The 26,119-nt window shown below is 42.1% G+C and overlaps 2 protein-coding genes across 4 annotated transcripts in view; one reads left to right on the top strand and one right to left on the bottom strand.

Moving 5' to 3' along the window:
- The window catches only part of STAP1 (signal transducing adaptor family member 1), a 29,267-nt gene extending 23,861 nt beyond the window's left edge, over positions 1 to 5,406 (top strand). The window contains exons 8-11 of the mRNA XM_077814320.1: positions 961 to 1,030; positions 3,419 to 3,539; positions 3,910 to 4,050; positions 5,297 to 5,406. Coding sequence (XP_077670446.1) covers positions 961 to 1,030; positions 3,419 to 3,539; positions 3,910 to 4,050; positions 5,297 to 5,373 — 409 coding nt within the window. The 3' untranslated portion in view covers positions 5,374 to 5,406. The remainder of the gene's footprint in view (positions 1 to 960; positions 1,031 to 3,418; positions 3,540 to 3,909; positions 4,051 to 5,296) is intronic.
- A 2,954-nt stretch (positions 5,407 to 8,360) lies between these two features.
- Positions 8,361 to 26,119, bottom strand: part of UBA6 (ubiquitin like modifier activating enzyme 6) — a 53,658-nt gene continuing 35,899 nt past the window's right edge. For all 3 annotated transcript variants that reach the window (XM_077814835.1, XM_077814836.1, XM_077814838.1), the window contains 13 exons: positions 24,581 to 24,670; positions 24,380 to 24,460; positions 22,613 to 22,741; positions 21,491 to 21,542; positions 21,305 to 21,368; positions 20,022 to 20,091; positions 18,793 to 18,864; positions 17,655 to 17,772; positions 16,498 to 16,691; positions 14,127 to 14,254; positions 13,113 to 13,200; positions 12,693 to 12,787; positions 8,361 to 10,497 (listed from right to left, as the gene is read on the bottom strand). In XM_077814835.1, coding sequence (XP_077670961.1) covers positions 10,362 to 10,497; positions 12,693 to 12,787; positions 13,113 to 13,200; positions 14,127 to 14,254; positions 16,498 to 16,691; positions 17,655 to 17,772; positions 18,793 to 18,864; positions 20,022 to 20,091; positions 21,305 to 21,368; positions 21,491 to 21,542; positions 22,613 to 22,741; positions 24,380 to 24,460; positions 24,581 to 24,670 — 1,317 coding nt within the window. In that variant the 3' untranslated portion in view covers positions 8,361 to 10,361. The remainder of the gene's footprint in view (positions 10,498 to 12,692; positions 12,788 to 13,112; positions 13,201 to 14,126; positions 14,255 to 16,497; positions 16,692 to 17,654; positions 17,773 to 18,792; positions 18,865 to 20,021; positions 20,092 to 21,304; positions 21,369 to 21,490; positions 21,543 to 22,612; positions 22,742 to 24,379; positions 24,461 to 24,580; positions 24,671 to 26,119) is intronic.

Here is a 26,119-nt window from a genome sequence, read left to right on the forward strand (position 1 = left end):
GGGGGACCAGACTTTCAGTCAGGACCCCAAAGCATAGAGAAGTCCCAGGAAGGGTTTGGGTTGTGACATGGGCACTGGTTTGGGAGGGTGGGGGGCAAATGGCCGTTGCTCACCATTTTTAAATGGGGGGGGTACCCATGTGGCTCCATGTTTGAGAACCTGAACTCAGCACAGTAGAGACGGGGCCCAAACCCTCCCACCTTGGCCCCTGTCTGAAGCTGACTGACTATAACAGAGCCCTTCCCCACTGGCATGACAGAAGAGTGGGTAAGCCAAATTCGAGTGAGGGGTGTTGTGACCTGGTACATAGGGTTGCACCATCACTCAAATTTGGCCCGTTTGGTTGCTGCCCCCGCCACACACACAGTTTTGCAGTCCTTCTGGCGCCAGTGGTTGGAGATTGGGATGGTCCATGACACAGAGGGTTTTGGCAGCTGGGTGCACAGAAGGGTCCCCTCTGCACCGGTCAAGGGAATTCCTGTGCTGTTTTGAAACATGATGTAGAACATTTATATAACTGAGTCTGAAATCTGAAATCAGTAAAGTTTCTGGCATTCTTTCTATGAGATTTTCACCTAGAACCAGAAAACTATTTCAAGAGACCCCACGCTCCTCGGCCCTGCTGCTGTTTCCAGCATCCCAGGTTATGCTCAAGGAAGACAAAACTTGCTATTCCTGGTATTTCTAAAGTAAAACAAAGACCTAAAAAATACCTTTCCAGCTTCTTCTTGATACATCACAAAGCAGCAAAAAGGCAAACAAACCAATTTTTCCCCCTTAGCTGGTCACCTTTAAATGAACTGTTTCAAAAAGAGATTGATAACATTAGTGTATTGAAACTTTCCATCAAATGAACATCTTAAATAAAAGATAGGAAACTTGCAGCCATCACCATTCATTTTCATTTACACTATTTTATTAACAGCAGTGTATTAATACTGTACTTTCTTTTTGTTTCAGTGGGCCATGCATAAAGCACTACAGAGTGGTGAACATGGGCAAAGGTTACACAGTTGAACTGGCAAGACCAGTAAGTGGGTGTTTCCTTGTTGGCGATATAAAACCATATATTGGGTCTGTGTTAGAAAGCTGGAAAGAGTATGGAAAAGTAGAACAAAAAAAGCAGGGATTTGTCTGATTCATAGATTCTAAGGCTAGAAGGGACAATTGTAATCATCTAGTCTGACCTGTGTAGCACAGGCCAATGAACTTCCGCAAAATAATTCCTAAGGCAGAACTTTTAAAGAAACATCCAATCTTGATTTAAAAATTGTCAGTGACCAAGAATCCACCACAACCCTTGGTAAATTTTTCCAGTGGTTAATTACTCAGTTAAAAATTGGATCATGTTATTATACCTTTGAGAAGTTAATTCTATGTCTGTGACCAGCCTGTAAACTGAACTCGTATCTGAACTTGTCTACATGCAGAGTTGTACCCATTTACCAGTACCAGTTTAACTAAAAGTGTGAATTAAAACCAATTTAGATCAAACAGTGCAAAATCTGCGTGGACTCTCTTATTTGGCTTTTCGCCAGGCTTGTTTCAGTTAAACCAATTAAGAACAGGTTTAACCTAAACTGAAATTACCCTGGTTTACCCAGAAATAAGTGTCCATACAGCCTTTTTTCTTTTTACCAGTTTAACTAGATGTGTTGAAACTCACACCTTAAATTAAATCGGTGCAACTTTCTCCCGGGTGGCTCACCCTTCTCTTCTATCTAGTTCTGAAATGCCGGGTCTTCCATCACAATTTAGAAATCGAAACTTGAGAAATCAGACTGCTCGCCCAAAATTACCATGGCACTACAGGATGATTAAGGTTTCATTTGGATTTGCAGGTTGGTTAGATCTCTGTGCTCATGCTGGCAGCTTCCTTGTGGAACTGCTCAAAGTAGGAAATTGTAACCTCTGTTGCCCTTGACTGGGCACTCAAGGGTGTTACCACACCACACCCTGCAACTCGGTCTCCTGAAATCTACAAGTTTCCTTTTCTCTGAGGCCTCTGCCACTGAATAGCCCCAGCTTAACTGGAATTGGATGTGGGGACTGTTAGCTCAAATGAAAATGTTACTGACCTAGTACAGAAAGGAGAGCGGAAAAGGTCTAAACCAAAGATGGTTAAATAAACTGGTACTAGTTCAGTGGGTTGCTCTAAGTGCCCAGAAGGAGAGCCCAAACGTTACGTACAGAAATTGGTTTAAAAAGCTGAACTAAAACAAAAGACCAAATGAGAGGCACTGTTGCCTTGTGGTGAGGGCACTGGACTAGGACTCAGAAGACCTGGGCTGTATTCCTGGCTCCGCCAGAGGCCCGCTAGGTCACTTTCTGCCTCAGTTTCCTCACCTGTAAAATGGGGATACTAAGCGTGATCTCCTATGTAAAGCACGTTGAGATCAACTGATAAAAAGCACTGTGAAACACTAATGAAAATTATTTTGAACACCAGACAAATAGTAAAGCCATGGAGCCTCACAAACTGGCAATGGCAGAGGTTGCAGCAGCTTCTGGGGATCACAGACAAGGGTGTCATAGGTGTGCAAGCCTAGGGGGACAAATCTGGAAAGGGAGCACATGTTCTACTTTGCATTGGACCCCACAAAACTTCAGGCCAGCTCTCCATTCCCCTGTTGTCCTGGAAGCATCTCTTGGGTATTAGCATCTCCTCCTGCTATTCAAACATCTGCCTTTGGTGAGGATCCTAAAATGAAGCTGTGCCATGATGGGGGTGGTGGAATATCCTGTGGAGCCATTTTATTAAAACCTTTCAGCTCATTTTCTCCCTGTCTGACAACAAGATTAAAATCCAAGCCCAAATCCAGGCGCTCTCACTCAACCCAAATTCCCCCGGTAGGATCCGATAGCCTGTCTAGAAAAACTTTGAGCTGAAGAGGGGCAGGACCTCAAGAGACAAGTGTTTTTCTAGTGGTTTGTGTCATGTCCCCAAAGTAAAGCCTGGGCTGAGACAAGGGAGGAACCCACACTGTATTGTACTAGCACCTTTCCTTTGTTTGGGGCCAAAAGGAGCTCCACACCAGGTTGTTTCCAGCCTGGCTGGAGCTGCACTTTGCACTGAGGGAGAGAAAGGCAGCAGCAGGGGTTTCTGGGAAGCAAGCCCAAGCTTCCGCCTTGTTCAAGGCCCAAGCCTGCGGTGCATCCCCCTCAGTGCAGTGCATGAGCCCGCTCCTACAATGTGCCTAACATGCAATGCTGATTTTCAGCAAGTATTTTGCCCTTCTATTTGCATGCTCCTGGAAGCTCCTATTTTCACCGCACTTATAGTAAGTAGGTGGCTCTCAAAACACAGTGCATTGCAGTTTCAGCTACTTGACAATATCTTTATGTACCTACCTGCTAACACATTTCAGACTGAAAACGTGGCTCACAGTAACTTTTCACACCCCTTTTTGTTACCTAGGTTATGCTCCTGAGCCTTCATGATGTCATTGATTACTTTGTGAATCAAACTCAAGGGAGCTTGAAGCCATTTGTCACACACACGTATGACAACAAATCGGGTATGCGGCTTGTTTCTACATGTAAGCACAGCAACTAATTTGCAAGCAGGCCATATGGGCTGAAACGTTTGGGCATAAGACATGGATTGAATATTTTGAACAAAAACATCTCACGTTACAAACAGAGGAGGAGTTAATTCTATCAAATCACTCTAATTACAAAATAACTGAAGTAAGCCACCTATTCTTTCAGCAGAGCTGGGAGGGTCCCAGAGCTTGGGCTCCAGCCTGAGCCCAGAAGTCTACACAGCAGTGAAAAAGGCCCACAGCCCAAGCCAACTGGCACCAGCCAGTCATTGGGTTTTCTTTGCTATGTAGACATACCATTATTCTTAATAAATGGGGCTAGGTTCTTCAGGGGAGCATTAAATCTTCTGTCCTTTTTCTGCAGCTGGACTTCCTTTAGAGCATGCTCCAAGAGAGATGCACCCGGCGATTGTCCCTCATCCCGGAGCCAAGCCTCTCAGGAGCCCTATGCCTGAGACAGAAACAGCACCGCTTCAGGAGAATCCTGTAGCCAGATACATGTATGGTGAGGACAGGACAGCTTTGGGGGCCTTCTGTCTCTTTGAAAGTTAGGTTTGAAGTCAGGGGAAAGTGAGTTTTTTGGGGAGGGAAGAGTCACGTGCAGTGGGGGCTACAGCAGCATCTCTATCAGTCTGCACACCTCAGTATCAAAAGCAGCATGGCATGGGCAAAACTCTTAAAATCTGAACAGTTCCTAATTGTATGTCCTCTTTAAACCTCACCTTCGCCACGATGCCTCCAAAAACCACCATTCTGATCATGGCCAGGCAGGTGATAAGCTGTGACTCTTCCACTTTTCCAATTCTCTTCCTCTGACCCATTAAAAAAAACCACCTCGAATTGACAAACCTGTGCCACTTCACCAGATTTGCTCGCATGGTGTATCGTCATCCTCTTTATGTCATTAGATTGAAGTTCTTCAGGGCCTGGAGCTCTGTTTGTACAGCACCTGGTACATTAGGGCCCCAATCACAATATTTACTCCTAGCCACCTCCATTGGACACTTACCTTGCTTATGCTTGAGGATACGGACTTAAAATTTGCCCCCAAACTTAGATTTTGTAAGAACAAACTTTATCAAAACCTAGAGCCAAGGGAAATGCTTCCATGAATTAAAGTAATCCAGTTGATTCCTCTGTAGAAGGAGGAATCCAGACCCGTGCAGTGCTGAGAAAATGACTCAAGGACTTTCAGAGAAATTGAAAAAAAAATGGTGAAAAGCAAGAGAGTTATAAAAACTGTTGCAATAATCGAAGGTGCTCTTACTGGCCTAGGACAAACTTATTTACAGTAGATAATGTGAAAGGGCCTCTGAATATGCTGGACAGAGTAGACAAAGTCCAGTTCTGCTACTGCTGGCAAGGGCGGCACTTGAGCTGGAAGTGCTCTTCTCCCACCAGGACAGTTTAACAGCTTGAATATTTAAATCATCTCCCTCCAGCTTCTCCTATTGCCTTGAGTTAAGACAGGAGTCAGGGCTAGCCCAGCACAGAAGGGAGGGAGTGTTTATGGCAAATTAGTACGGAAAATGAAAAAAGTGTGTACGTACACGTACAGTGCCTAGCTCAGTGGAGGCTGTAGATTCTACCTACAATATAAATAAGGCGAATAAGCAGAGTGAGAGTTGAGAAACCGTGTTGTAGTGACAATGAAGAGCGCAAGCCCCGCTGGGAAGCTGCTGAAGCTGGAATGGCTCTGCCATGACACTTCTGCTCTCTAGTGTTAACAAGTGTTTTTCCCATTCTTTCAGAAACTCTTTGCAAAGAGCTGAAAGAAAGAGCGAAGAGACAAGAGGCTGACAGACAAAGCGCAAATCAACCCCTTTGAAGTGAAGACTGTAGGAGGGACAGACGTTTTCTTGGGGAAAAAAGTCACATTCTAAACCAGGAAATCCCAGTGGGGCCTAAATTTAGTAGTACAGTCTCATCTTGTATCAACAAATCTCAGAAGCTGGTGGAATAAATTACGGGACATTAAATTGGATGTCTGTTTCCTGAGGCTTCCAGTTTGTACAAAACAAAGTCCATCTCCATGGCTTTAAGCACATTTGTCTCAGCAGCCTTATGAGATTTTCTGGGACACAATAGAACGGTCCCACCCCCCATCTGACAGCCTCTGCGCTGTTGAGGAGGATGAAAGTCTCAGGGAAGGGGAACATTCAACTGGAGCAGAGGGAAACGATCCCATAGCTGGGATCACTGTTCCCTCTAGGCTGTGTGCACGCACACAGATCCTAAACCCTGCGCACACGGCGAAATACTGCACGCACAAAAATTTGCACAGAAGAAAGTTTTTGCGCACACGACCTGTCAAAAATTAGAGGGAACATTGGTTCGGACCCTCCTTCTAGATGATGTTGTGGTATCCTCTCGCACTGAGGATACCTCTCCAGGGGAAGGAACCCCAGTTATTAGGAAGAGACAGGTAATAGTTATGGGGGATTCAATCATTAGAAACATAGATCGCTGGATTTGCAATGACCGCGAAAACCGCATGGTGACTTGCCTGACTGGTGTGAAGGTTGAGACATCGAGATAGACTTATGTGTAGTGCTGGGGAGGAGCTGGTGGTTGTGGTACATGTAGGTACCAATGACATAGGGAAGGATAGGTGAGAGGTCCTGGAGGCCAAATTTAGGCTGCTAGGTAAGTCATTAGGGCGGGGGGGGGGGGGGTCACCAAATAGGCAGATTTAAAACAAACAAAAGGAAGTATTTTTTCACACAACACAGTCAACCTGTGGAACTCTTTGCCAGAGGATGTTGTGAAGGCCAAAACTGTAAGAGGGTTCAAAAAAGAACTAGATAAATTCATGGAGGATAGGTCCATCGATGGCTATTAGCTAGGATGGGCAGGGATGGTGTCCCTAACCTTTGTTTGCCAGAAGCTGGGAATGAGTGTCAGTGGATGGATCACTTGATGATGACCTGTTCTGTTCATTCCCTCTGGGGCACCTGGCATTGGCCACTGTCAGAAGACAGGATACTGGGCTAGATGGACCTTTAGTCTGACCCAGTTTGGCCGTTTTTATGTTCTTATATTCCTCAAAAGCAGGGAGGGAGGGCAACCCATTTCAGCCCTTCCCTCCCCGTACCCTGCCAAAAGAAATGGATCTTCGGAGAGTCCCATAAAGTCTAGGCTTGGGCTACTGTGGCCCAAGGAAGAGGAAAATGAATTTTGAAATTCAGAGGCCCTCCCAAAGGATTTGCTTCCACCAGTACTGCAACCCCACTTGTATTAATTGAGTAGGTCCAGCTTGAGCAGTAAATAGCAACTGCAGCAGCACTGTATATCGGGTGAGAAAAGCAGTCCCTCACCTAGGAAGCTGCCAGTCCATTTAGAGCTTTATAGTTCAGAACTAAACACCGTAAGCTCCACTCAGAAATCAACAGGTAATCAATCAGTGAAGTTTCCCCACTTAAGTTGAAGTTGAGGCACTTTGCACCAACTTCGAGTTCCGAATCGATTGAAGGGATAACGTGCTGTAGAGCAAAATCTTGTGGTGATGGATCATGCTTCTATAGACAGTGCCTAACTCTGCAAGAAATGGAAACAACCTGTAGCTCAGAGAGCCATGGTGGTCACTGCTGCTATGAGCATCTAATAGCAGCTCAGTAGTAGCCCAAAACTGCAAATGGAGCAAAAAGAGGTGGATGTATGCCCTCAACATGGCAGAAATAATCTTCATCTCTCGTAGGTGCTTTCCCCACCACCTCTTCAGTCTTACTCAAATGGAGAAATAAGGGAGAGCACACGGCTTTTCACACCGTACATTGTTGTATCCCTTTTGCTGAACAGCGATTTTTCCAAAGTATTAGAGAGCAACTTCATGTTTATAAAAAAAAAAAAAGCATTTCAGATTATTTCAGAGCATACAGAGGAGGACCATTCTGCTGAAGTAATCTCTCTGAGTAGCATCACTTAGCAGCAGTTTGCAATATCCCAAATTGAAATTTGCACGTTGCTGTGAATTGAAATAATGGGGAATTTTTATTCTTCTTCACTACATTTGTGTCTTGTACTTTCCATGTGCAAATTGTGGTTTTGCTGAAGTGATTAGCAGTAGCATGGTTCATGTTGTAATTAGGGCTCCTGGTTGATATATCACTGAGATGAATCAGTGCTCACCTGGCAGCTGTTAGATCACTACAGACATCTCCATTTAAAAATATGTTCATCCGCTTTGTCAGTAGTTCAGGTTATTTTTAATGTGAGAAAAGATGAACAGCAATTGTTACTGGCTAGTAGGGCCACACACATTTCTGTCACATGCTATGTTCTCTTTACATTTGGTAATAAAAACCTACTCCTGTCAACCTCTGTTCAGACAAATCCAGAGAAATACACATCAAACTGAGAATGCGCAGTGACCTAGCATATATACTACTGTAAATACATTGGTTCAGCTAGGCAGAAATCATCCACAGAAGGCACCCAAAGGGCACCCACTATTTGTGAGATGTGGAGATGTCTCTGTGTTTTGCTAATTTTGGCCCCCAATTCCCGCCACCTGTATATTGAGAGTTCACAAAAGTGCATGAGTGTTCAATGCTGGAGCAAGCCCTGTTTTCAAGTGCCAACACAGCATGTAACTACATGCTGTCAGGAAATAGGAAGCTGTTAATAAAGGCCACTCGGTATGTTACATTTGAATATTGACTTTTAACCCTGAAGAGACCATCAGATCTAAGTCAGGAAAGCACCCAGACTAACAGACTTTTATAGACTCCTTATTTTCAAAGGTGTTCTATGTGATATTAACATCCAGCTAACATACCCGACTCCGCTTTCATGTTGAGTAAATAAACAAAGAAGTTAGTTACTCAAATTACATTTTATTGTTTCCCAGCCCCTGACTTTTAGAGTTCACAGTGCTTTACGTTTGCCCCAAACATTTAAATAAAAAATAAAACCTATATCACAGATTTCAATTGGGATTTACAGTCCCTGCTATTGCTGGGGGGGAACACACATTTCAGTCAGTACTCAGAAACAGATATTTACTCTCAAATAGTCTTCCCTGTCTGCCTTTTGCCCTATGTCAATTATTATGCACTTTGCCATCTCTACGAATGCCATCTCTTTGCCTGTTTTACAGAATGTTCGGTTTTTGTGTTTTTTTTTTTTTAAAGAATAAGTTGTAAAAAAAAAAAAAAAAAAAGTTAAATAAACCAGCTGGGTTTCAAACCAATCTGTTAAAACTATAAAATATCTATAAACTATGTTGAGAGTAAAAAATATATACACCTTACAAAAGAGGTACTACATTTAAGACTTATTCCCAAATATTGGAATAATTTTAGTGGATTCCAGCTTGTAAATTCAATACATATTTGGTGTCCAAATGCCGAACCATCTGGATATTTTGTTCTTGAATAAACCAATTGGGAGGAAAGGGGGGATGAGAACAAGCACAATTATCCAATATTTTAGGCTCCAAAATATCCCTAAAGGTTAATAAACTGAATCATATATTGACATCACTGATTTTATAGTGGTGAACAAGTTTTGCATCATATGCAGGAGATACAGTAAATGCAAACTATTTCCAAAGCAAAACTAATAATAATGTTTAGGGCGATGTTAGTAGATTAGATTTTTGTTCCCATCTCACTTGCTTTAGTTTTTCCATAATCAGAGAAACAATTCACACAAGCTCACCTGTCCAGTGCGTAGATGCTGAAGAATTCTGCCACTGATGCTGTCGTACTGCACCAGCATTTTCTACTAATTGCCAAAATGATTTCCTGACTGCCACTGAATTAAATAGATCTATCAGACTTTAGACACCTAAATTATAGATTGAGGCCAATATAAACTCAATTTTCAGATTAACTCAGATTTGTGTTGTAGAGACAGATATGCTATATAAAGCTTCCTTCTAGAGTTACGGCACCAAGAGGAGATAACAAGAACCAAATGTTTGATATGAAATACACAGAATATCCTCTTGACCCTCCCCCTTCAAAAGGTAACAATTTGCTACTGTGCTCTTAATTTGGAAGCAGAAAATTTAAGCCACAACTTTACCTGCCTCTTCATCAAGCAGAAGAGCTTAATTGGGAGAATAAGGGCATAACTCTCCAACAAAATTCAGCTTTCTCCATACTTCACTGTTCCCAAACTGCAAATTTGGGGCAGAACTCAATTGTCATCACTCGGTTGATTTCAATGAGCTATGACAATTTACACCAGTTGAGAATCCGCCCCCTGCGTTTCCACATCCAGACTGACCTAAAAATAACTGCTCCAACATACAGTAATAGCAATGGCTCAGAAGAGAACACCGACAATGTAAGTGAGGCAAATTCATTTGCTTTTTTAATAGAATTACACTTGGGATGAATTTGGCCTAGTGCTCAGATTATGTGGTTGGCACCCCAATTTTAGAAGAGAGTCATAAGAAATGGATTATGAAACATTATTGACCAGCATGTTATAAAACAATTTCCCCAATTTTTGCTCCCCCCCCATTTAACGTTTATCTTGCATATTGAAATAAGATGCTAAGTTTGCCATTTTCCCCCTTCCCCCATAAATTAATATAAATCTCTTCTTTGTGGTACGCATTATACATGACATTCCATTTCAGCAAACCTCCAGTCCTCTTTATGAACGGGCAGATGTATGCAGAGAATAGGGACAGGTGAACAGTAAATCCAGTTTGACAGACCTCTTCAGTGCAATTCACTGACTTTGACTGTTCCTGATTTAATTAAGGCTTCACCAAAGAAATATGTATTATTTGATTTAAGCCGAAATCAGCACACTCCCTTCAAAGCAAATGGTCCTAGAGCGACTTTAGTAGCATTACCATCAATTGTCTTCATGGATGAAGTAGTATCTCACTGGTGGCCCTGGCAAGTCTTCATCTCCATCTGTTTCTGGAGCAAACGACACCGTGAGATCCACATATTTTTTATCAGCTGATGGTTTCACTAGCTTTTGCATCCTGCAAAGAAAGGAAGACAAGTTTTGTAAGAGCAGGAAAAGAAGCAAAGAGCCGGCTGGGCTGAGCTATCCTGTGTTATGGGAAGTTGTTTTATTTTGACAGCTCTTCCAGGAATGAAGTGCAATCCATCAGAAGTGTGGTTAAAGACAATGAAACTTCTATTAATGCGATATACCAAAGTTGCTCTCTCTTGGTTGTGGAAGGTCACATTTCAGTTAGTGTATTTCTGCTTTTGCTCCGAGATCAGTCAACCTCTGAATGATTATGTTGCTTGTGATAAAAAGCAAAGAAAAGATTTTGTGCAGGGCTGGGAGTCTGGAGGAAAACAACAATTCTTTCCCCCATCATCCACCAATAGGGCAGATAGATCCATGCAAGAGCTGTTGCCCCGATCATATGGGCAGTAGTCATGGGCATGGCCCTTTGTACACCCCACATGCAGTTTTGACCAATGGATTTGTACTGTGTATGAACAAATCCAATGGTCACATTTCCAAAACCTCCACTGTCCACCCACAATGGCTCTTTCCATGGTTCTCTGGAGAAAGCCATCATGGAGCTCTGCGTGCAGGAAGTTATAGGGTCCGCTTGCAATGGGACTGTTCTGCTGCAGTTTGGGCCTTCTATTGTCAGGGATTTTGGAGTTGGATAGTGGTGGTGGCAAAGAGCCAGGATTGAGCCCTTGCTGAATATCAGCTGCAATGCTAGTAGGCTTATTGCAGTAGATAGCACTAAAACATGCCCCGTATGCGGCTTTATTATTGAAGTACCACCCTGGAAGAGTGGCCTCATTGTACAGCATCTTATTCTTAAATAAAACTTATAAGAACGTTCTGATCTGCAAGAGCCAATTAACACTGTTAGATTACACATTTACTAGTTACCCAAAAATATTTTGACTATTTTGATTGAGATGGCATAGCAGATCAGTGCTCTGCAGTGAGAGTCTATGAGTTTTGCAGTCTTCATTTGGAATCTAGTTGAAGTTTGCTCTTTTTGAAATTTGCTACATTACAAGAACCACTGAAAGCGTAAGTCTCTTCTCACCTGAACAATTAAGGGTCTTACCCTTCCACAAGAGGTGGACAGTAAATTCAATGGAGCCACTCAGCCATCCTTAAAAGCAAGTTTCATAAGACAGAATGACAAACTGATGCAGCAGAGCATCATTCTGAATGCAAGGGCATGACACAAACGCCTACATTGGCGAATCTGAGCCATTGGGTAGTTGCAATTATTTTTAGAGCAAGAATGAAAATATGCAGCGCCTCGGAAATAAAAACCGATCAGGGTTTATAAGGTCACTCAAAATGCACTACAGTCACCAGTGCACCTAAAAACTAAACTTCAAGAGACCAAAGAAAACCACTTTGTAGGGTGAATAAAATATAACCAAACTTATGTGAGGGGACTCCATTTTTACTGTGGAAACGCCTGCTGGCAGCCAGCTACATGATAAACAGCTATAAACTGCAGCTTTGTGCTCCCAGCACTCAGTACTCTGGAAATGGAGGCTACTTACTGTAACTGGAGGTCCTTCAAGATGCGTGGATCCTATCTGTATTCTACACATGGGTACGCATGCATGCCATGTGCCCAAGACCAGAGATTTTCCAGAGCAGAATCCGTTGACGCGCACATGCGCAGTTGCTTCCCTTGTGCTCCTGACCAAAGGTATAAGAGGCAGTGCGGGTTGATGCCTCTTCAGTTCCTCCTCTTAGCACAATCCAACAGTATCCAAAGCAGAAGGGAAGAAGGGCAGGTAGTGGAATACAGATAGGGACCACCCATCTCAAAGAACCTCCAGTTACAGTAAGTAACCTCCATTTCTTCTTCGAGTGATGGTCCCTATGTGTATTCCACATATGGGTGACTGGCAGGCCATGTTCAGAGTGGAGAAGGGTGTAGGGAAGCTGTCAGCAGAGATGCTCGTGGTACTGCCGTCCCTGCAGTTGCATCTGCAGTTTTGGCTCGAGTTACAGCGTAGCGTACGGTGAACGGGTGACAGAACTCCAAGTTGCTGCTCAAGAATCCCTTGAGGGAATGGAGCTATCAAGAGCTTTCATGTATTTATGCTGTGCCTATCACCATGGTATCTAGGTGCCAGCCACATTAAGCAAGTAAAAAGAATCATTAACGTACCAGGTCACATCCCTGGAGCCACAGTTCGTTTTTACCACCTTATTAGTACTTACGTCAGCTTTAATCTTTTGATGTGTCCAGGCATTACAGGAACATACAGCATTTTGACGCCCTGTACAACCATTGTTGGCTCTATTCCGTATTTCTCCTACAATTCAGGAATGCAAACATTTTAGCAGACTGCAGACAGACAGACAATTAGTTCCAAATGATGGAACCATTTCTAAAAAGCAACATCCCAGATAAGAAAAATGTCCATGCATTAAATATAAAATTGACCAATGGTTTATTGAAATTGATTTGATTGAATCGTTTTATATACTCAATTGACAGCACTGATCAGGGGCCACACAAACATGCACTTATTCCTAAAAATTATTTTGGCATTAATTGGAGCTTGACACAAGCCAGAAAAAAATGAAGCCATTTTCCCCACAACCTCTACTAAACCATTACAGTAAGTGAAGTCTTACTCTGACAGCATTTATGAAGTCCAGCAGAGTGAAATCTTCTTTCCCATAAATAGTCCACCTGTCCCAGATTGTAAATGATATTCCATTTCTGTTTGAAAAAGAACAGAGTGCTAAACATTCATTTATCTTGCACTCTGGAAGTGTGGATTCAAAGTCTTTTCTTCAGAAACTGATATTGTCATTATCAGTAGCTCTGCTATTAACCTACTGTTTAACTTTCCTCCTCTCTCTGCCCCTATTTCCCCTCCCTCCCTTTGTCTGTCTTGTCTATTTAGACTAAGTTCTCTGAAGTAGAGACCATCCCTCAGTATGCATGTACACATTACTTAGTACAATGAAGCCCTGAACCCAGATTAGGCCTCTAGATATTACTGTAAAACAAATAAGGTGAAGAAAGATACTGGCAAACTTGTAGTTTTATACTGCATAGATATGTATATTTGCAACCAAAGACTATGCAGACTGAACAATGTTTGACTAATACATTTATTAACTGAAATAATAGTTAAAAAGGCAGTAAGCAGGGACCAGATGTTCAAAATTGTTCAATAATCAGCAGCTCCCATTGAGAACAAGGCTGAGCACTTTGGAAAATCTGGTCTCCAGTTTGTATAGGTCAGAATGTTTATGTTGGCTTTCCAAATCCTTGCACTGTACATTTGAGAACAGCCACACCAGATCTAAGAATACTAGTAATGCTTAGTGTAGTGATAGGAATTGCAAACTACCCCTCCAAGTGCTCACTGTGTTCTGTGGTTTAGAAACCAGCTAGAGCTGTAGTAGGTAGCGAGGCCTTGTATGTCTGTACAAAATTAACATAGTTACTTGGAACCCAACTGTAGTTTCTTCATATTGTTGTTGTATGAGGACCAAAAGACAACACGTAGCCAGGTTGTATGGGTTCCCTCCAATTCCCATACATACTGCGTGTCTCCAGATCCTGATGTAACAGTACACCCCTCTCAAATATCAAACATAAGTTCCTAGACAACACACCATCATTGTGCTCCTTACCTTATTTCTGTTTTTCTTACTTCAGCAGCTTCTGTGAACACTATTATTGGAATGGCTAGATTTAAAAAACAGTTCTTATATGCTTCAAATGGATATTCACCCACAATTTTGATCAGTTCCAGGGCAACCTAGGGTAAACACAAAGACAGAGTTACTTAATACTTTACAAATTACAGAATTTCTTGGGATAAAGCTGGTACATAAAATTTGATATACTCAGCAGCACGCCAATTCAAGTAAAGGACTTACAGCGGGCTAAGACTGGTAGGCGGAAGACATTTGGTATGGTCTTCCATTAATATTAATAGGAACAATAGAAATCACTGTCAGAGAAAGGGGACAGAGTGTCAGCATGGCGGGGCATAATTAAGATTGGTGCTAACCTTCCAGTATGCCCAATTTCAAACCCCTCCCTAATATCTCCAATTCTATGTCCAGGCGTATGTGTTCTTACATTAGGGCAGAATTTTCTGGAAAGCTTGAGACAAACCAGACAAGGAACTTGGGAGAGATGGGTTCAGAAAAAATAAGGCAGTGATCTCAGATCTCAAACATTTTAAAAATTTGGTTAGTAATAACCCAACATCTTGGCCTAGTAACTCCAAGTATGTTTTATTCTGCTGATTTTGGCAAGGACTAAGAGCTTTGACTGTTTTTTGGTGGGAGACAGGAAGAGAGGCTAGGTTATTGGTATTGCAAAGAGTTCTGAACTCCAATACAGCAAAGTTTGCAGCATCTCTGATATGGAGAGCAGCAGGCTTTGGGGTGGTCTGGGGAAGAAGTGGAATCTATCCCTGCATAAGTTGCAACTTCTTCAGTCAGTGCATAGCATGAAAGCTAGTCCCATCACTGAAACTTTGTCATCATTTTTGGAAACCGAGGAAATTCCCAGCCAAAAATGGAGCTGCGTAGAAATAGCTGAACCTCGACCACATTGACATTACTGTTGGTTTTCCAGTTTAAGATTGAGGTTTTCTGCAAAAACGCCAATAGTGTGTTCAGGTTTTTCCCCACTTCGTTGGTAAGTTATTTGTTGCTTTATATTCAAAATTAATGGAGTTTTTTGACCTATGAATGTGTTTTTATTCTGCTACAAATGAAGTTCTATCATCAGAACCCAGGTATGCAGCAATCATGAACATGGGCTGGCTCACACCCTCCTCTGGAAAGGTTCCCTCTGGTGGAAGAGGTTAACAGACTGTATACACTGAAGGCTGAAACACCACCCCCAAAACCCACCAGACTGAAAGGCACTTTTAGCTCTGCTAGTCCCCCTCTCCCACAGCATTACTGCTCCTGCCTGTGCCATGCCAACACTGGCTGCCCAACAGCAGTGGAAAGGACCCAAGGTGAGGGAATATGACTCTTCCACCTGTATTACTACGTAGAAATTGGTGCACAGAGCAAAGGATAGTGCTGCAGAGAATACCTACCCCTCTGTGTGGAAGTGACCATGGAAATTCAGAGATCCATACACAGATCACCAAGACACACTCCAGGCCTTTATTCTCCTGGACTATAAACAATTTCTTTGCTATTCCACTGCTAAAAATACATGACCTCTTCACAACAGAAAAAGGAAGGGGCATGCATTTAATTTCAAGTAATTGAAGGGACTCTCACCTACTCTTACATTACATAAGATTAAACTCAGTGGCAACTGCTTCTCTCCTTGACAGCACATGGCCTGTATTGATCTCAATGGAGTAAACATTTCTCAAATATAAAGTGAAGAATGTATGTGAAATAAAGGACTGCAAACTGACATTTTACCTCAAGTCTGGTAGCTGACACCTTCTTGCTAAGACGTGTCACACTCACACTGGTGTTAACATTAATAGGTTTATCCTATTTTAATACTAGTTCATCAAATCTTTTGTAAATACAGTAGTTACCCTTAATGTTTGCACATTAAAGTTTCCTTCTAATTGCTAAACTAGCATTAAAAGCATGATGAAATTGGTTTATAAACTATGCCATTGGATTCTCATACTGCTAACACCAAATGCTGTATCACATTCAAAATGGTGAGTTTTAACACACATATTCTATACCACAGAAAACACTGCTTCTTGCCTTTCAAAGTTTTCTACTTGTTTAAAGATAAGTATATTATACTGGTAATTAATACCCCCTTCCCAATCTTTCCAGAATGCCATAAAGCCTACGCTGCAGGATCACAGAAGCAAGAGGCCACTGTAAAGTTAAACCTAGATTAGGATCAGTTTTACCAAAAGTCTTGCAGCAGGGATGTATTAGCATTAACCAACACTCAAATAATGAAGAACAGGCAGAAAAGAGGGGATTTGCTTCTCGCAGATCAGAGGTGGTTTCGCAAAATAAAGATTCCTCAAAATGTAAACTCACTGACCAAGCCAGACACGGCAGCAGTAGCAGTTGCAATGGCAGGAATAATCTTTCCAGCGATCCGCTTTGTTTTGAGCCGATCCGCTGGTTCAATGTTGTACATCTTGGCTCGCAGATTAGATGCTGCTGTTATGAAGTCTATATGCCCGTTTGCATCATCATCTTTTTCAAAGGAGAGCATCTTCATTTGCAAGTCATCTGTTCATGAAACAAAAATCAAATGTTGACCAGTAAAATGAATGAATTCTAAAATAGACCCAGAACATCAGTAATTTATTTGATTAATACAGTTTCAATTATATGCTTTTTAAAGATATGGGAGTATTAGGTCCTGGTGCAGGGGTATCTGTGCTACAAAGAAAACCAGCTGCCATATTTGAGGACTGAGTCTATTGCATTTGGGTGCGGGTTTTTTGTTTTGTTTTTTAATATTAATGGAGACACCAAGCACTTAATTTACTTTGCAGTGCCAGGAACCAGTGTTGGACTGTTTTGTGGGCATTCTTCCCCACCCTGTACTGTACGGATCCCCTTTGTGTAAGTGTTAGCAGTGTGTAATCATTTCACTAAGACTAGAGTTACATCTAATTATTACTTTTTTAAGCATCAATATTTTCACGTGTCTGAAGTACCTGACCAGGCACCCTTTTACTATTAGAGCAATTACAAATCAAGTTCCCCTTAAGAAAGTAATTTAAGGCAGCAGTTCACCTTTTTTCCACACCAAGACCACTCCCAGTCTGGCTGGGATCTAGCCAGGACCCACCCACACACGCATAGCAACAGGAAAAGGGCAGGGTGGTCACAATGCTCTAACGCCCATTTGTGACTCCCAGGTTGAGAACCTGTACTTCAAGAGATACAACAGTCATAATGGCAAAGCCACTAGGACTTAGATGTTTATTTCTTAGGGAACCCTTAGAAGTCAGTCTGTGCTTTTTTATATTTTTAAACAACCTGTTACGGATAGCTATTATCTCTTAAAAGAAATTTTTAGTTTTTTAGGTGATACACAAGAAAGCTTTAAAAACCCTCTCCAAAGTGAAAAGCTGGCGAGGCACTAAACTATTTTTCCAAAGACTTGAGCAGCACACAGATGGCACTACGGTAGCAGCTAAAACTCAACAAGTAGTGGAGTACTTTACAAAGGAAGTTACTCACTTTTCAGAGCTTCATTGGATAATATGGCTTTTTCCAGCTGGAAAATAGCATTCCTCTCATCCTCACTGCTTACTGGAATATGGTCTGGTTTTCTTGCAGTTTCATCTGTCTGCACAACCTATGAATATATGCAGCAGCTGAGTATGTGGCATGGTATTACCCTTAGCTCCAGAGCCACGGTTGCCCAAACAGATTACATGTGGCATGCCTTGCATTATCACCAACATCTAACCAAAAAGCTGATCTTTTCTCAACAGCTAGGAAAACTGAAGAAATCCACATCCCTGAGCGGCACAGTTAAGCCAACCAAACCCCCAGTGTAAGCAGCACTAAATCAATGGAAGAATTCTTCTGTCGACCGAGCTACAGGGAGGTGTTATTACCTGCGTGGACACAAACCCTCCCACTGGCTTAGGCAGTGTCTGCACTGAAGCGCGACAGCTGCAGAGCTGCAACCCTGCTGCTGTTGGATTTCAAACACAGAGAAGCCCTTACATATGAAGGGGTCAGATACGTCTTTCTGCCAAACTATCAAGATCAGCAACAACGTAACAGCACCACACTTGAACAGGATTTATAGTCTCAACAACTCCATTCTCCACAAAGCTGCAACATAAAAAATTACAAGAGACAGTTTGTTGCCACGTATTTTCAGCAGCTGCAGCCTGATCTGACCCACTGAAATCTTTTTGGTTAATATAGCTCTAAAACATTAGCTTTACGTCATGGAGAAAAACAATCCCATTTTCTTTCCTAGTATTACAGTAATGTAACCCAGAGCATTGATGGTAACGATAATTAAAAGTTAACTAAAAAACGTTGATGTGCAGGTATAAAAAAAGCCTGGAGGCTTAAGGCCATGGACTGCACTTATATGATTCAATTTAAAAACAAAAAATAATTTTGAAGAGTTCAGATCATTGTCAGCTTCATTTTGGTTCAATTTAGCTGGGATATTTAAATGCAAAATCTTGAATATACAACCTGGAGAAACAAAGCAAGAACATATGCTACACAAACCATATTCTCAGCAGGAGTTCCTCCACATAACAGGAAAGGGAGAATTACCAACCGACAAAAGGAAGATCACAAGAAAGGTGTTTGCTTAACTTAGAGCTTATTAAAATATTAAACCTACTTTATTTGAAGGTCTGAACTCTTGTATATTTACTCCTGAAATTATCTTCAAAATAGTTTCTTCTGACATATCCTGTTTTTTTTAAAATAAACATAATTGCAGCTTACTTTTATAAGAAACAGACAAAACCTTATTATATCTCCTACCCTTTTTAAAAAGGGCACAGAAAAAAGTTAAAAAACATATTTGTAATTTATACTTCATTTACAGCAGAATTACAGGTTTATGGGCTAGGTACTCCGCACTTACTTAAAACTGAAGAAACATCATAAACTATCCGGCTGGGGAACACAAAGGTATTTTATACTGAACAGTTCTATAAGGTCTAAGTTTGTAAAAGTGGCATTTACCTACATTATAAAACGCAATCACAGTATTACACATAACTAGGTACTTATACACGTTACAACAGTCATATGTTAACGCTACCATGTTTACATCCGCTTCTCTATAATGTTTATATATTCTTGCAGCTAGCAATGTGCATTAAGTTAAATGCACAATAGTGAAAAATAACCCAGCATTTCCTTTATTTGAAATTCCTGTTCTTCCTTCATCTCAGCACTACTGAGAAGGGTGGGAAAGCCTGAGACAACATACTGTGTTGCATCTTGACTGTAGTTCATCTGCTAAAGGAGACTGCAAAGAACAAATAGTGGCCAAAAGTGGCTACATGAGAGACTGCTTAAAGATCTGAGGGTAAAAATCTGAACTGCAAATAAAGATCATGGAGGAAAGGCAAAAAAACATACACTTACGGCTTATAGGAAAAAGGATATAGGAAGAAAAATGAGTTAATGCTGGCCAAAAAGGTTAAGGGGAGCAAGACAGACCTTTACAAATATTGTCAAGGTAAGTAATTATAGGGAAGAAACAGGTCTACTAATAAGTAAGTGAGGAGGGCAAATGAAATTAATCCGGATTGAACGCGGCTGAGATACTGGTATAGTGTTTCTTCTTCTTCTTAAGGACGGAATTAAAGAAAAAGTTTGGACAACTAAAAAGTAAAGCAGCTTCTTGAAGATTAATATGGATAAAGACCAGCAATGGTGGCACTGGACCATCATGCTGAAGACTAAAACAGTAGAGGGACCAGTTGTAATTCTAAAAGTATTTGGTTTCTCAACAATTTATCACTGAAGACCAAACAGAAACAGTAGCATTTGAATGCATACCGAGTATCAAGTACATCTAACCGCTGCTCTAATTATAATTGAATTATTACCTACCTTTTCTGTGACAGGGACACAGTATACTCTTGCAAAGAGTTTTGCACCACTCACTATGAAACTGTAGTGTCTGTTGGAAAAAAAAAAGAGAAGGCCATTATTTTTGTATCAAAATCTAAATTCAGATTTTTAAACAGTATTTGTGTTTCAGTAGCACCCTGTAGCTCCAATCACGATTGGGGCCCCAGTGGGTCAGGCTCTGAGAAAACACAAGACAGTAAGGTTCCTGCCCTGAAGTACTTATGATCTAAAAATGAAGGCGAATGTGTTACCAAAGTACTAACAACAACATAATCATCGGACGCTTCTACACATCAGGGAACTATTGCCCAAGAATAATTTTCCTTACATTACAGGATCATTAAGAAAGTAGATGGAACACATGAGAAAAGGAGGATTTCAGCTAATCACAGCTGAGTATAATCAAAACTATCTTGTCAAAATGTTGAAATCCTCACTGAGGACTTGTCTTCACTACCGGGGCAAGTCGACCTAAATTACGCTACTCCAGCTATGAGAATAACTGCACTGCGTCAACGGGAGACGCTCTCCGGTCGACTTACCTTAATCTTCTCGGGGATCTGGAGTACTGGAGTCGACCAGAGCGCGCTCTGCCATTGATTCAGCGGGTCTTCACTAGACCTGCTAAACTGACACCTGCTGCACTGATTGCAGCAGCGTAGTGAAGACAAGTCCTGACACTGCACAACTTCAAAAGAGGCCTGTATGACTGACTTTTAGTCTCCCTCTTATTCTTGTCAGTGTCACACCAGAGAGAATTCAATGAAACGCTTGTTACAGGAGATGCATACGTTTCACACGCTCAAAAGAATTCAGTCTTATAATAACTACATCCAACGCACTGCCATATATATTCCCATTTGATCCCACTTTTTAAGAGCTTGAGTTCACAAACTAGGTGAGTGTTTCCCCAAGAGTGGGGAGCAATTTCTCAAAGGAGAAGCAGATATTTCATCTGAAAAACCTCAAGACTTTGACATGCTTCTTTTGCATTAAAACTTTCAGTTTAGTTATTTGCAACACTGACGTCTACCCTTGGTTACGCTGAGGTTGCTATTAAGGGGAAGGCGCGGGCGGCACTTGAGGTTTTGAACTGAGCTAAGACCACACAAACTGAAGTTCCACAGACGACAATTTTTCTGATAATTCACTTATGCACTCCACCAGCATGGGATGAGTTCCATATCTACACAAGCCTATTAAATAATATCCCTCCCTCCCTCCAGGTCTATACAAAATATCAATAGAGGTACAATACTTACAAAGGATCATTGAATTCAAACTTTATTGGAGAAGGTGGCCTCTTTGGTGACTGCCAAAACAAACCTGGTAGTTGGAAGAATTTAAAGTGAAATTCTAAGTAGTTACTAACATAGTAACACAGTAAAGCAATGATTTACTACATAAAGTCACATCAAAGTGAGGTATAAGTGGCTATTTATACTTACTTCCATCTTTTAATCGTGTATCAAGGGGAAAAGAATGAAGTAGTTGAAGAGCCTAGAGAAGAAATGCCAGAGTACTATTAATACTCCATCATACACAAATCAGCACTTCAAAATATGAATGAAATAAAAAAGAGATGTCATTGTGGTGCTCTAAAGTCTTGATCCAGCTTTGTCATATTTCCCTCTGATAGAGGGAAAGTTTTCTAATCAGTTATGAATATATAAGAAATTTATGTTCATGTAGGGAGCTCCTTTCCAGTTGTTCAGAACCACAGGGTTGAAGTAATGAAAGCACTCGTGCATATCAGAAGATACAGGTGCCAACTGATTATGGCACTCTCCAGTCTTCATCCAAAAATATTGTTTAACATGTGAAGTACACACTAGCAACCAAGGAACTGTGCATGCAATTAGTACTTTTTCTTCAACACAGTCACCCATTTGTGTACACATAATTTAAGCCCATTACATATCACACCTTCAAAACTACGTCAACACTGTCGGCATGTTTTAATCATCCTGTCTGCTATATATTTGAGAAGACTGAATAAGTACACCAATACAAGAAGTAAGATGACACCAATCTTAGTGCAATATTAAAAGAGTCTACTGGAACAAAAGAGAGACAAGGTAGGTGAGGTAGTATCTTCTATTGGACCCATTTCTGTTGGTGAAAGAGACAAGCTTTTGAGCTTACACAGAACTCTTCAAAGTCAATTCACTGAAAGCATTAGCAATATTTTAATAGAGGGGCAACCTTGTGGGACTGGAGAAATATGGTATTTATTCAGCGGATACACTGCCAAAAAATAAAGTAAGTTCCACCCGAAGTTTCAGTCTAGAGACACTAAGATAACGTGAGGATTTCTAATAATTTATGCAAGACTATACCCAACGTGAAATCTTCGGAAGAGATGAGCTGGGTTTTGCATTTTTTTAATTGTAGCATTTGTAGCAAAGATTCACTACCTGGTCATTCTGGAGGAAAGTGACAGGGAACAGATCTGAAAAACTTTTTGCAAATAATGTTTGTATTTTATCCATGAGATAAATAAAAATTATTTTATAAGCCTCAATTAATCAAAAGCCATTTCTCAACATTAACAGGTTTTACATACAAACCTTATGTTTAAAATACTTCTCAAATTTTATTCTTGCAAGTTCCACACACTGTGACCAATTTCGGGGTCTTCTACTGAGTGATTTAATAGCTTGAAAACAGCCTTCTAAACTCTCTCCTGACTTTATTCTCTGAACAGAAAATGGGAATAGGAAAACAGTGTTAGACTGGACAAGCTCTGTTACAACCATTTAATAAATTAAACTTTGTTACCTTACTAAGAAAAGGGAAGGTGGATGTCTCATTTATGAAATATTCTTTATTCTAGGCTTCACTATTTCACTTCATGCCACCCTTTTTGCAACTTCAGCTTTGCAATTTCTCCAAACACTATTGCCTAACATAGCAGTTCTGAAGTTACTTGCTTTTAAGAGGTTTATCCCATTTTGTTTCAATCGGCCTCAATCCGGTTACCGTGGGGTAATCAATGCTCAGTATAGAGAATGAAAGTTCAAATCCTCTTACTGGAAGTTGCATGTTAATTTACCATGCAGAAAAATGAAATGATTAACTTGGAAGCAAATTAGTTTCTTTCTAGTTTCTTCAGATTAGTTGTTACACCAGTTCTCAGGAAGATGCCCACTATCAGAGGGCAGTATAACAACTCATTGCTCCCACCCATGTGTGAAGGTACATATCAGCTAGAACAGCTTTCTACACACAACTGACTCAACTTTGGGCTACTAACTGAGACACAGTGGCAATTCAGGAAGTGGTAGGGGTATTCCTGATGGTAAGGCTATTGTGGATATTTATAACTAACCTTATTTTGCACCCAAGGTGACCCATGATTATTAAGGCTATGTTTTAGTCACGGGTATTTTTAGTAAAAGTCACGGACAGGTCACGAGAAGTAAATAAAAATTCATGGCCCGTGACCTGTCCATTAACTTTTACTAAAAATACCAGTGAATAAAACTTGGGGTGGGAGAGGGGGTGCTGGGAGAGGGCAGCACAGCTGCTTGGGGCCAGGGGGAGGTAGTGGTGCGTGGCCCAGGACCCCCGCTGGTGCTGGGGAGAGCCGGGGAGGTGTTGGGTTGGCAGGGCCAGTAGGCTCCCTACCTGGCTCCGCGCCCCCACAGCAGCAGAGTTTGGGTGTGGGACGGGGCAGAGGCACGGGACAGAGTGAGGCGGGCTGTGGGTGGTGCTTACCTGGGGGGCTCCCCAGAAGCAGCGACATCCCCCTTGCTCAGCTGCTAGGCAGAGGCATGGCTGGGCAGCTCTGCGTGCTGCCTCCACCTGTAGGCACCGCCCCCACAGCTCCCATTGGCTGCGGTTCCTGGCCAATGGGAGCTGCGAAGCCAGCGCTCTGGGCGGAGGAAGTACACAGAGCTGCCTGGCCACACCTCCGCCTAGGAACTGAGCAAGGGGGATGTCGTTGCTTCTGGGGAGCTTCCCAGGTAAGTGCTGCCCACAACCCACCTCACCCCACCCCATGCCCCAACCCCCTGCCCCACACCCAAACTCTGCTGCTGCTGCGGGGGGCGGGAGGGGCGAAGAGGTGCAGTGGCCCGAGACTGCCCCAGCAGCGGCCGGTGCACCTGGCACAGGGGCTCCTTGAGCTGCCACAGAGCCAGGCACACTGGCTGCTGCAGAAGTCACAGAAGTCATGGAATCTGTGACTTCCGTTACAAACCTGCACCCTTAATAATTATTATCACATCACAGATTCTGTATTAGCAATGAAAACAGAACTGAACTTGAATCTTTATCTTAAGTAAGGGCCATTGCTTCAAGCCCCTTATTTTAATCACAACATTTATTCCTACCTGCAAGACCTCTTCTGCGGATGGGTAGGTTTGCCAAAATTTGTTAAACAATGAAGGCTTGTGAGCAAATGCACTTTCAAACTAAAAAACAAAAGCAGAAACATGGTGTTGTGCAGGTCACTATTCTCTAAGTTGATTTCCCCACACACACACTTCTAAATACAGAATGAATGTGTGTACATTGCCAGGCACTACACTTACCTTATCTCTTGCCCACTGTATTGTGTGCTCAATGGCAGCTGGGAAAGATTTTAAAGTGCAAAAAGGTATTTCTTCTTCTGGTGGATCTCGCTAAATTAAAAAAAAAAAGAGCAGTGTATACTGATAGACATGTTAACGTATAGTATCATAGAATATCAGGGTTGGAAGGGACCTCAGGAGGTCATCTAGTCCAACCCCCTGCTCAAAGCAGGACCAATCCCCAGTTAAGTCATCCCAGCCAGGGCTTTGTCAAGCCTGACCTTAAAAATATCTAAGGAAGGAGATTCCACCACCTCCCTAGGTAACGCATTCCGGTGCTTCACCACCCTCCTAGTGAAAAAGTTTTTCCCAATATCCAACCTAAACCTCTCCCACTGCAACTTGAGACCATTACTCCTTGTTCTGTCATCAGCTACCACTGAGAACAGTCTAGATCCATCCTCTTTGGAACCCCTTTTCAGATAGTGAAAAACAGCTATCAAATCCCCCCTCATTCTTCTTTTCTGCAGACTAAACAATCCCAGTTCCCTCAGCCTCTCCTCATAAGTCATGTGTTCCAATCCCCTAATCATTTTTGTTGCCCTCCACTGGACTCTTTCCAATTTTTCCACATCCTTCTTGTAGTGTGGGGCCCAAAACTGGACACAGTACTCCAGATGAGGCCTCACCAATGTTGAATAGAGGGGAACGATCACGTCCCTCGATCTGCTGGCAATGCCCCTACGTATACATCCCAAAATGCCATTGGCCTTCTTGGCAACAACGGCACACTGTTGACTCATATCCAGCTTCTCGTCCACTGTCACCCCTAGGTTGTTTTCTGCAGAACTGCTGCCTAGCCATTCGGTCCCTAGTCTGTAGCGGTACATTGGATTCTTCCGTCCTAAGTGCAGGACTCTGCACTTGTCCTTGTTGAACCTCTCAGATTTCTTTTGGCCCAATCCTCTAATTTGTCTAGGACCGTCTGTGTCCTATCCCTACCCTCCAGTGTATCTACCTCTCCTCCCAGTTTAGTGTCATCTGCAAACTTGCTGAGAGTGCAATCCACACCATCCTCCAGATCATTTATGAAGATATTGAACAAAACCGGCCCCAGGACCGACCCTTGGGGCACTCCGCTTGATACCGGCTGCCAACTAGACATGGAGACACTGATCACTACCCCTTGAGCCTGACAATCTAGCCAACTTTCTATCCACCTTATAGTCCATCCATCCAGCCCATACTTCTTTAACTTGCTGGCAAGAATACTGTGGGAGACCGTGTCAAAAGCTTTGCTAAAGTCAAGGAACAACACGTCCACCACTTTCCCCTCATCCTCAGAGCCAGTTATCTCGTCATAGAAGGCAATTAGATTAGTCAGGTATGACTTGCCCTTGGTGAATCCATGCTGACTGTTCCTGATCACTTTCCTCTCCTCTAAGTGCTTCAGAATTGATTCCTTGAGGACCTGCTCCATGATTTTTCCAGGAACTGAGGTGAGGCTGACTGGCCTGTAGTTCCCAGGATCCTCCTTCTTCTCTTTTTTAAAGATGGGCA

This window comes from Eretmochelys imbricata, chromosome 4 (assembly GCF_965152235.1).
Source record: "Eretmochelys imbricata isolate rEreImb1 chromosome 4, rEreImb1.hap1, whole genome shotgun sequence".
Classification (NCBI taxonomy): domain Eukaryota; kingdom Metazoa; phylum Chordata; order Testudines; family Cheloniidae; genus Eretmochelys; species Eretmochelys imbricata.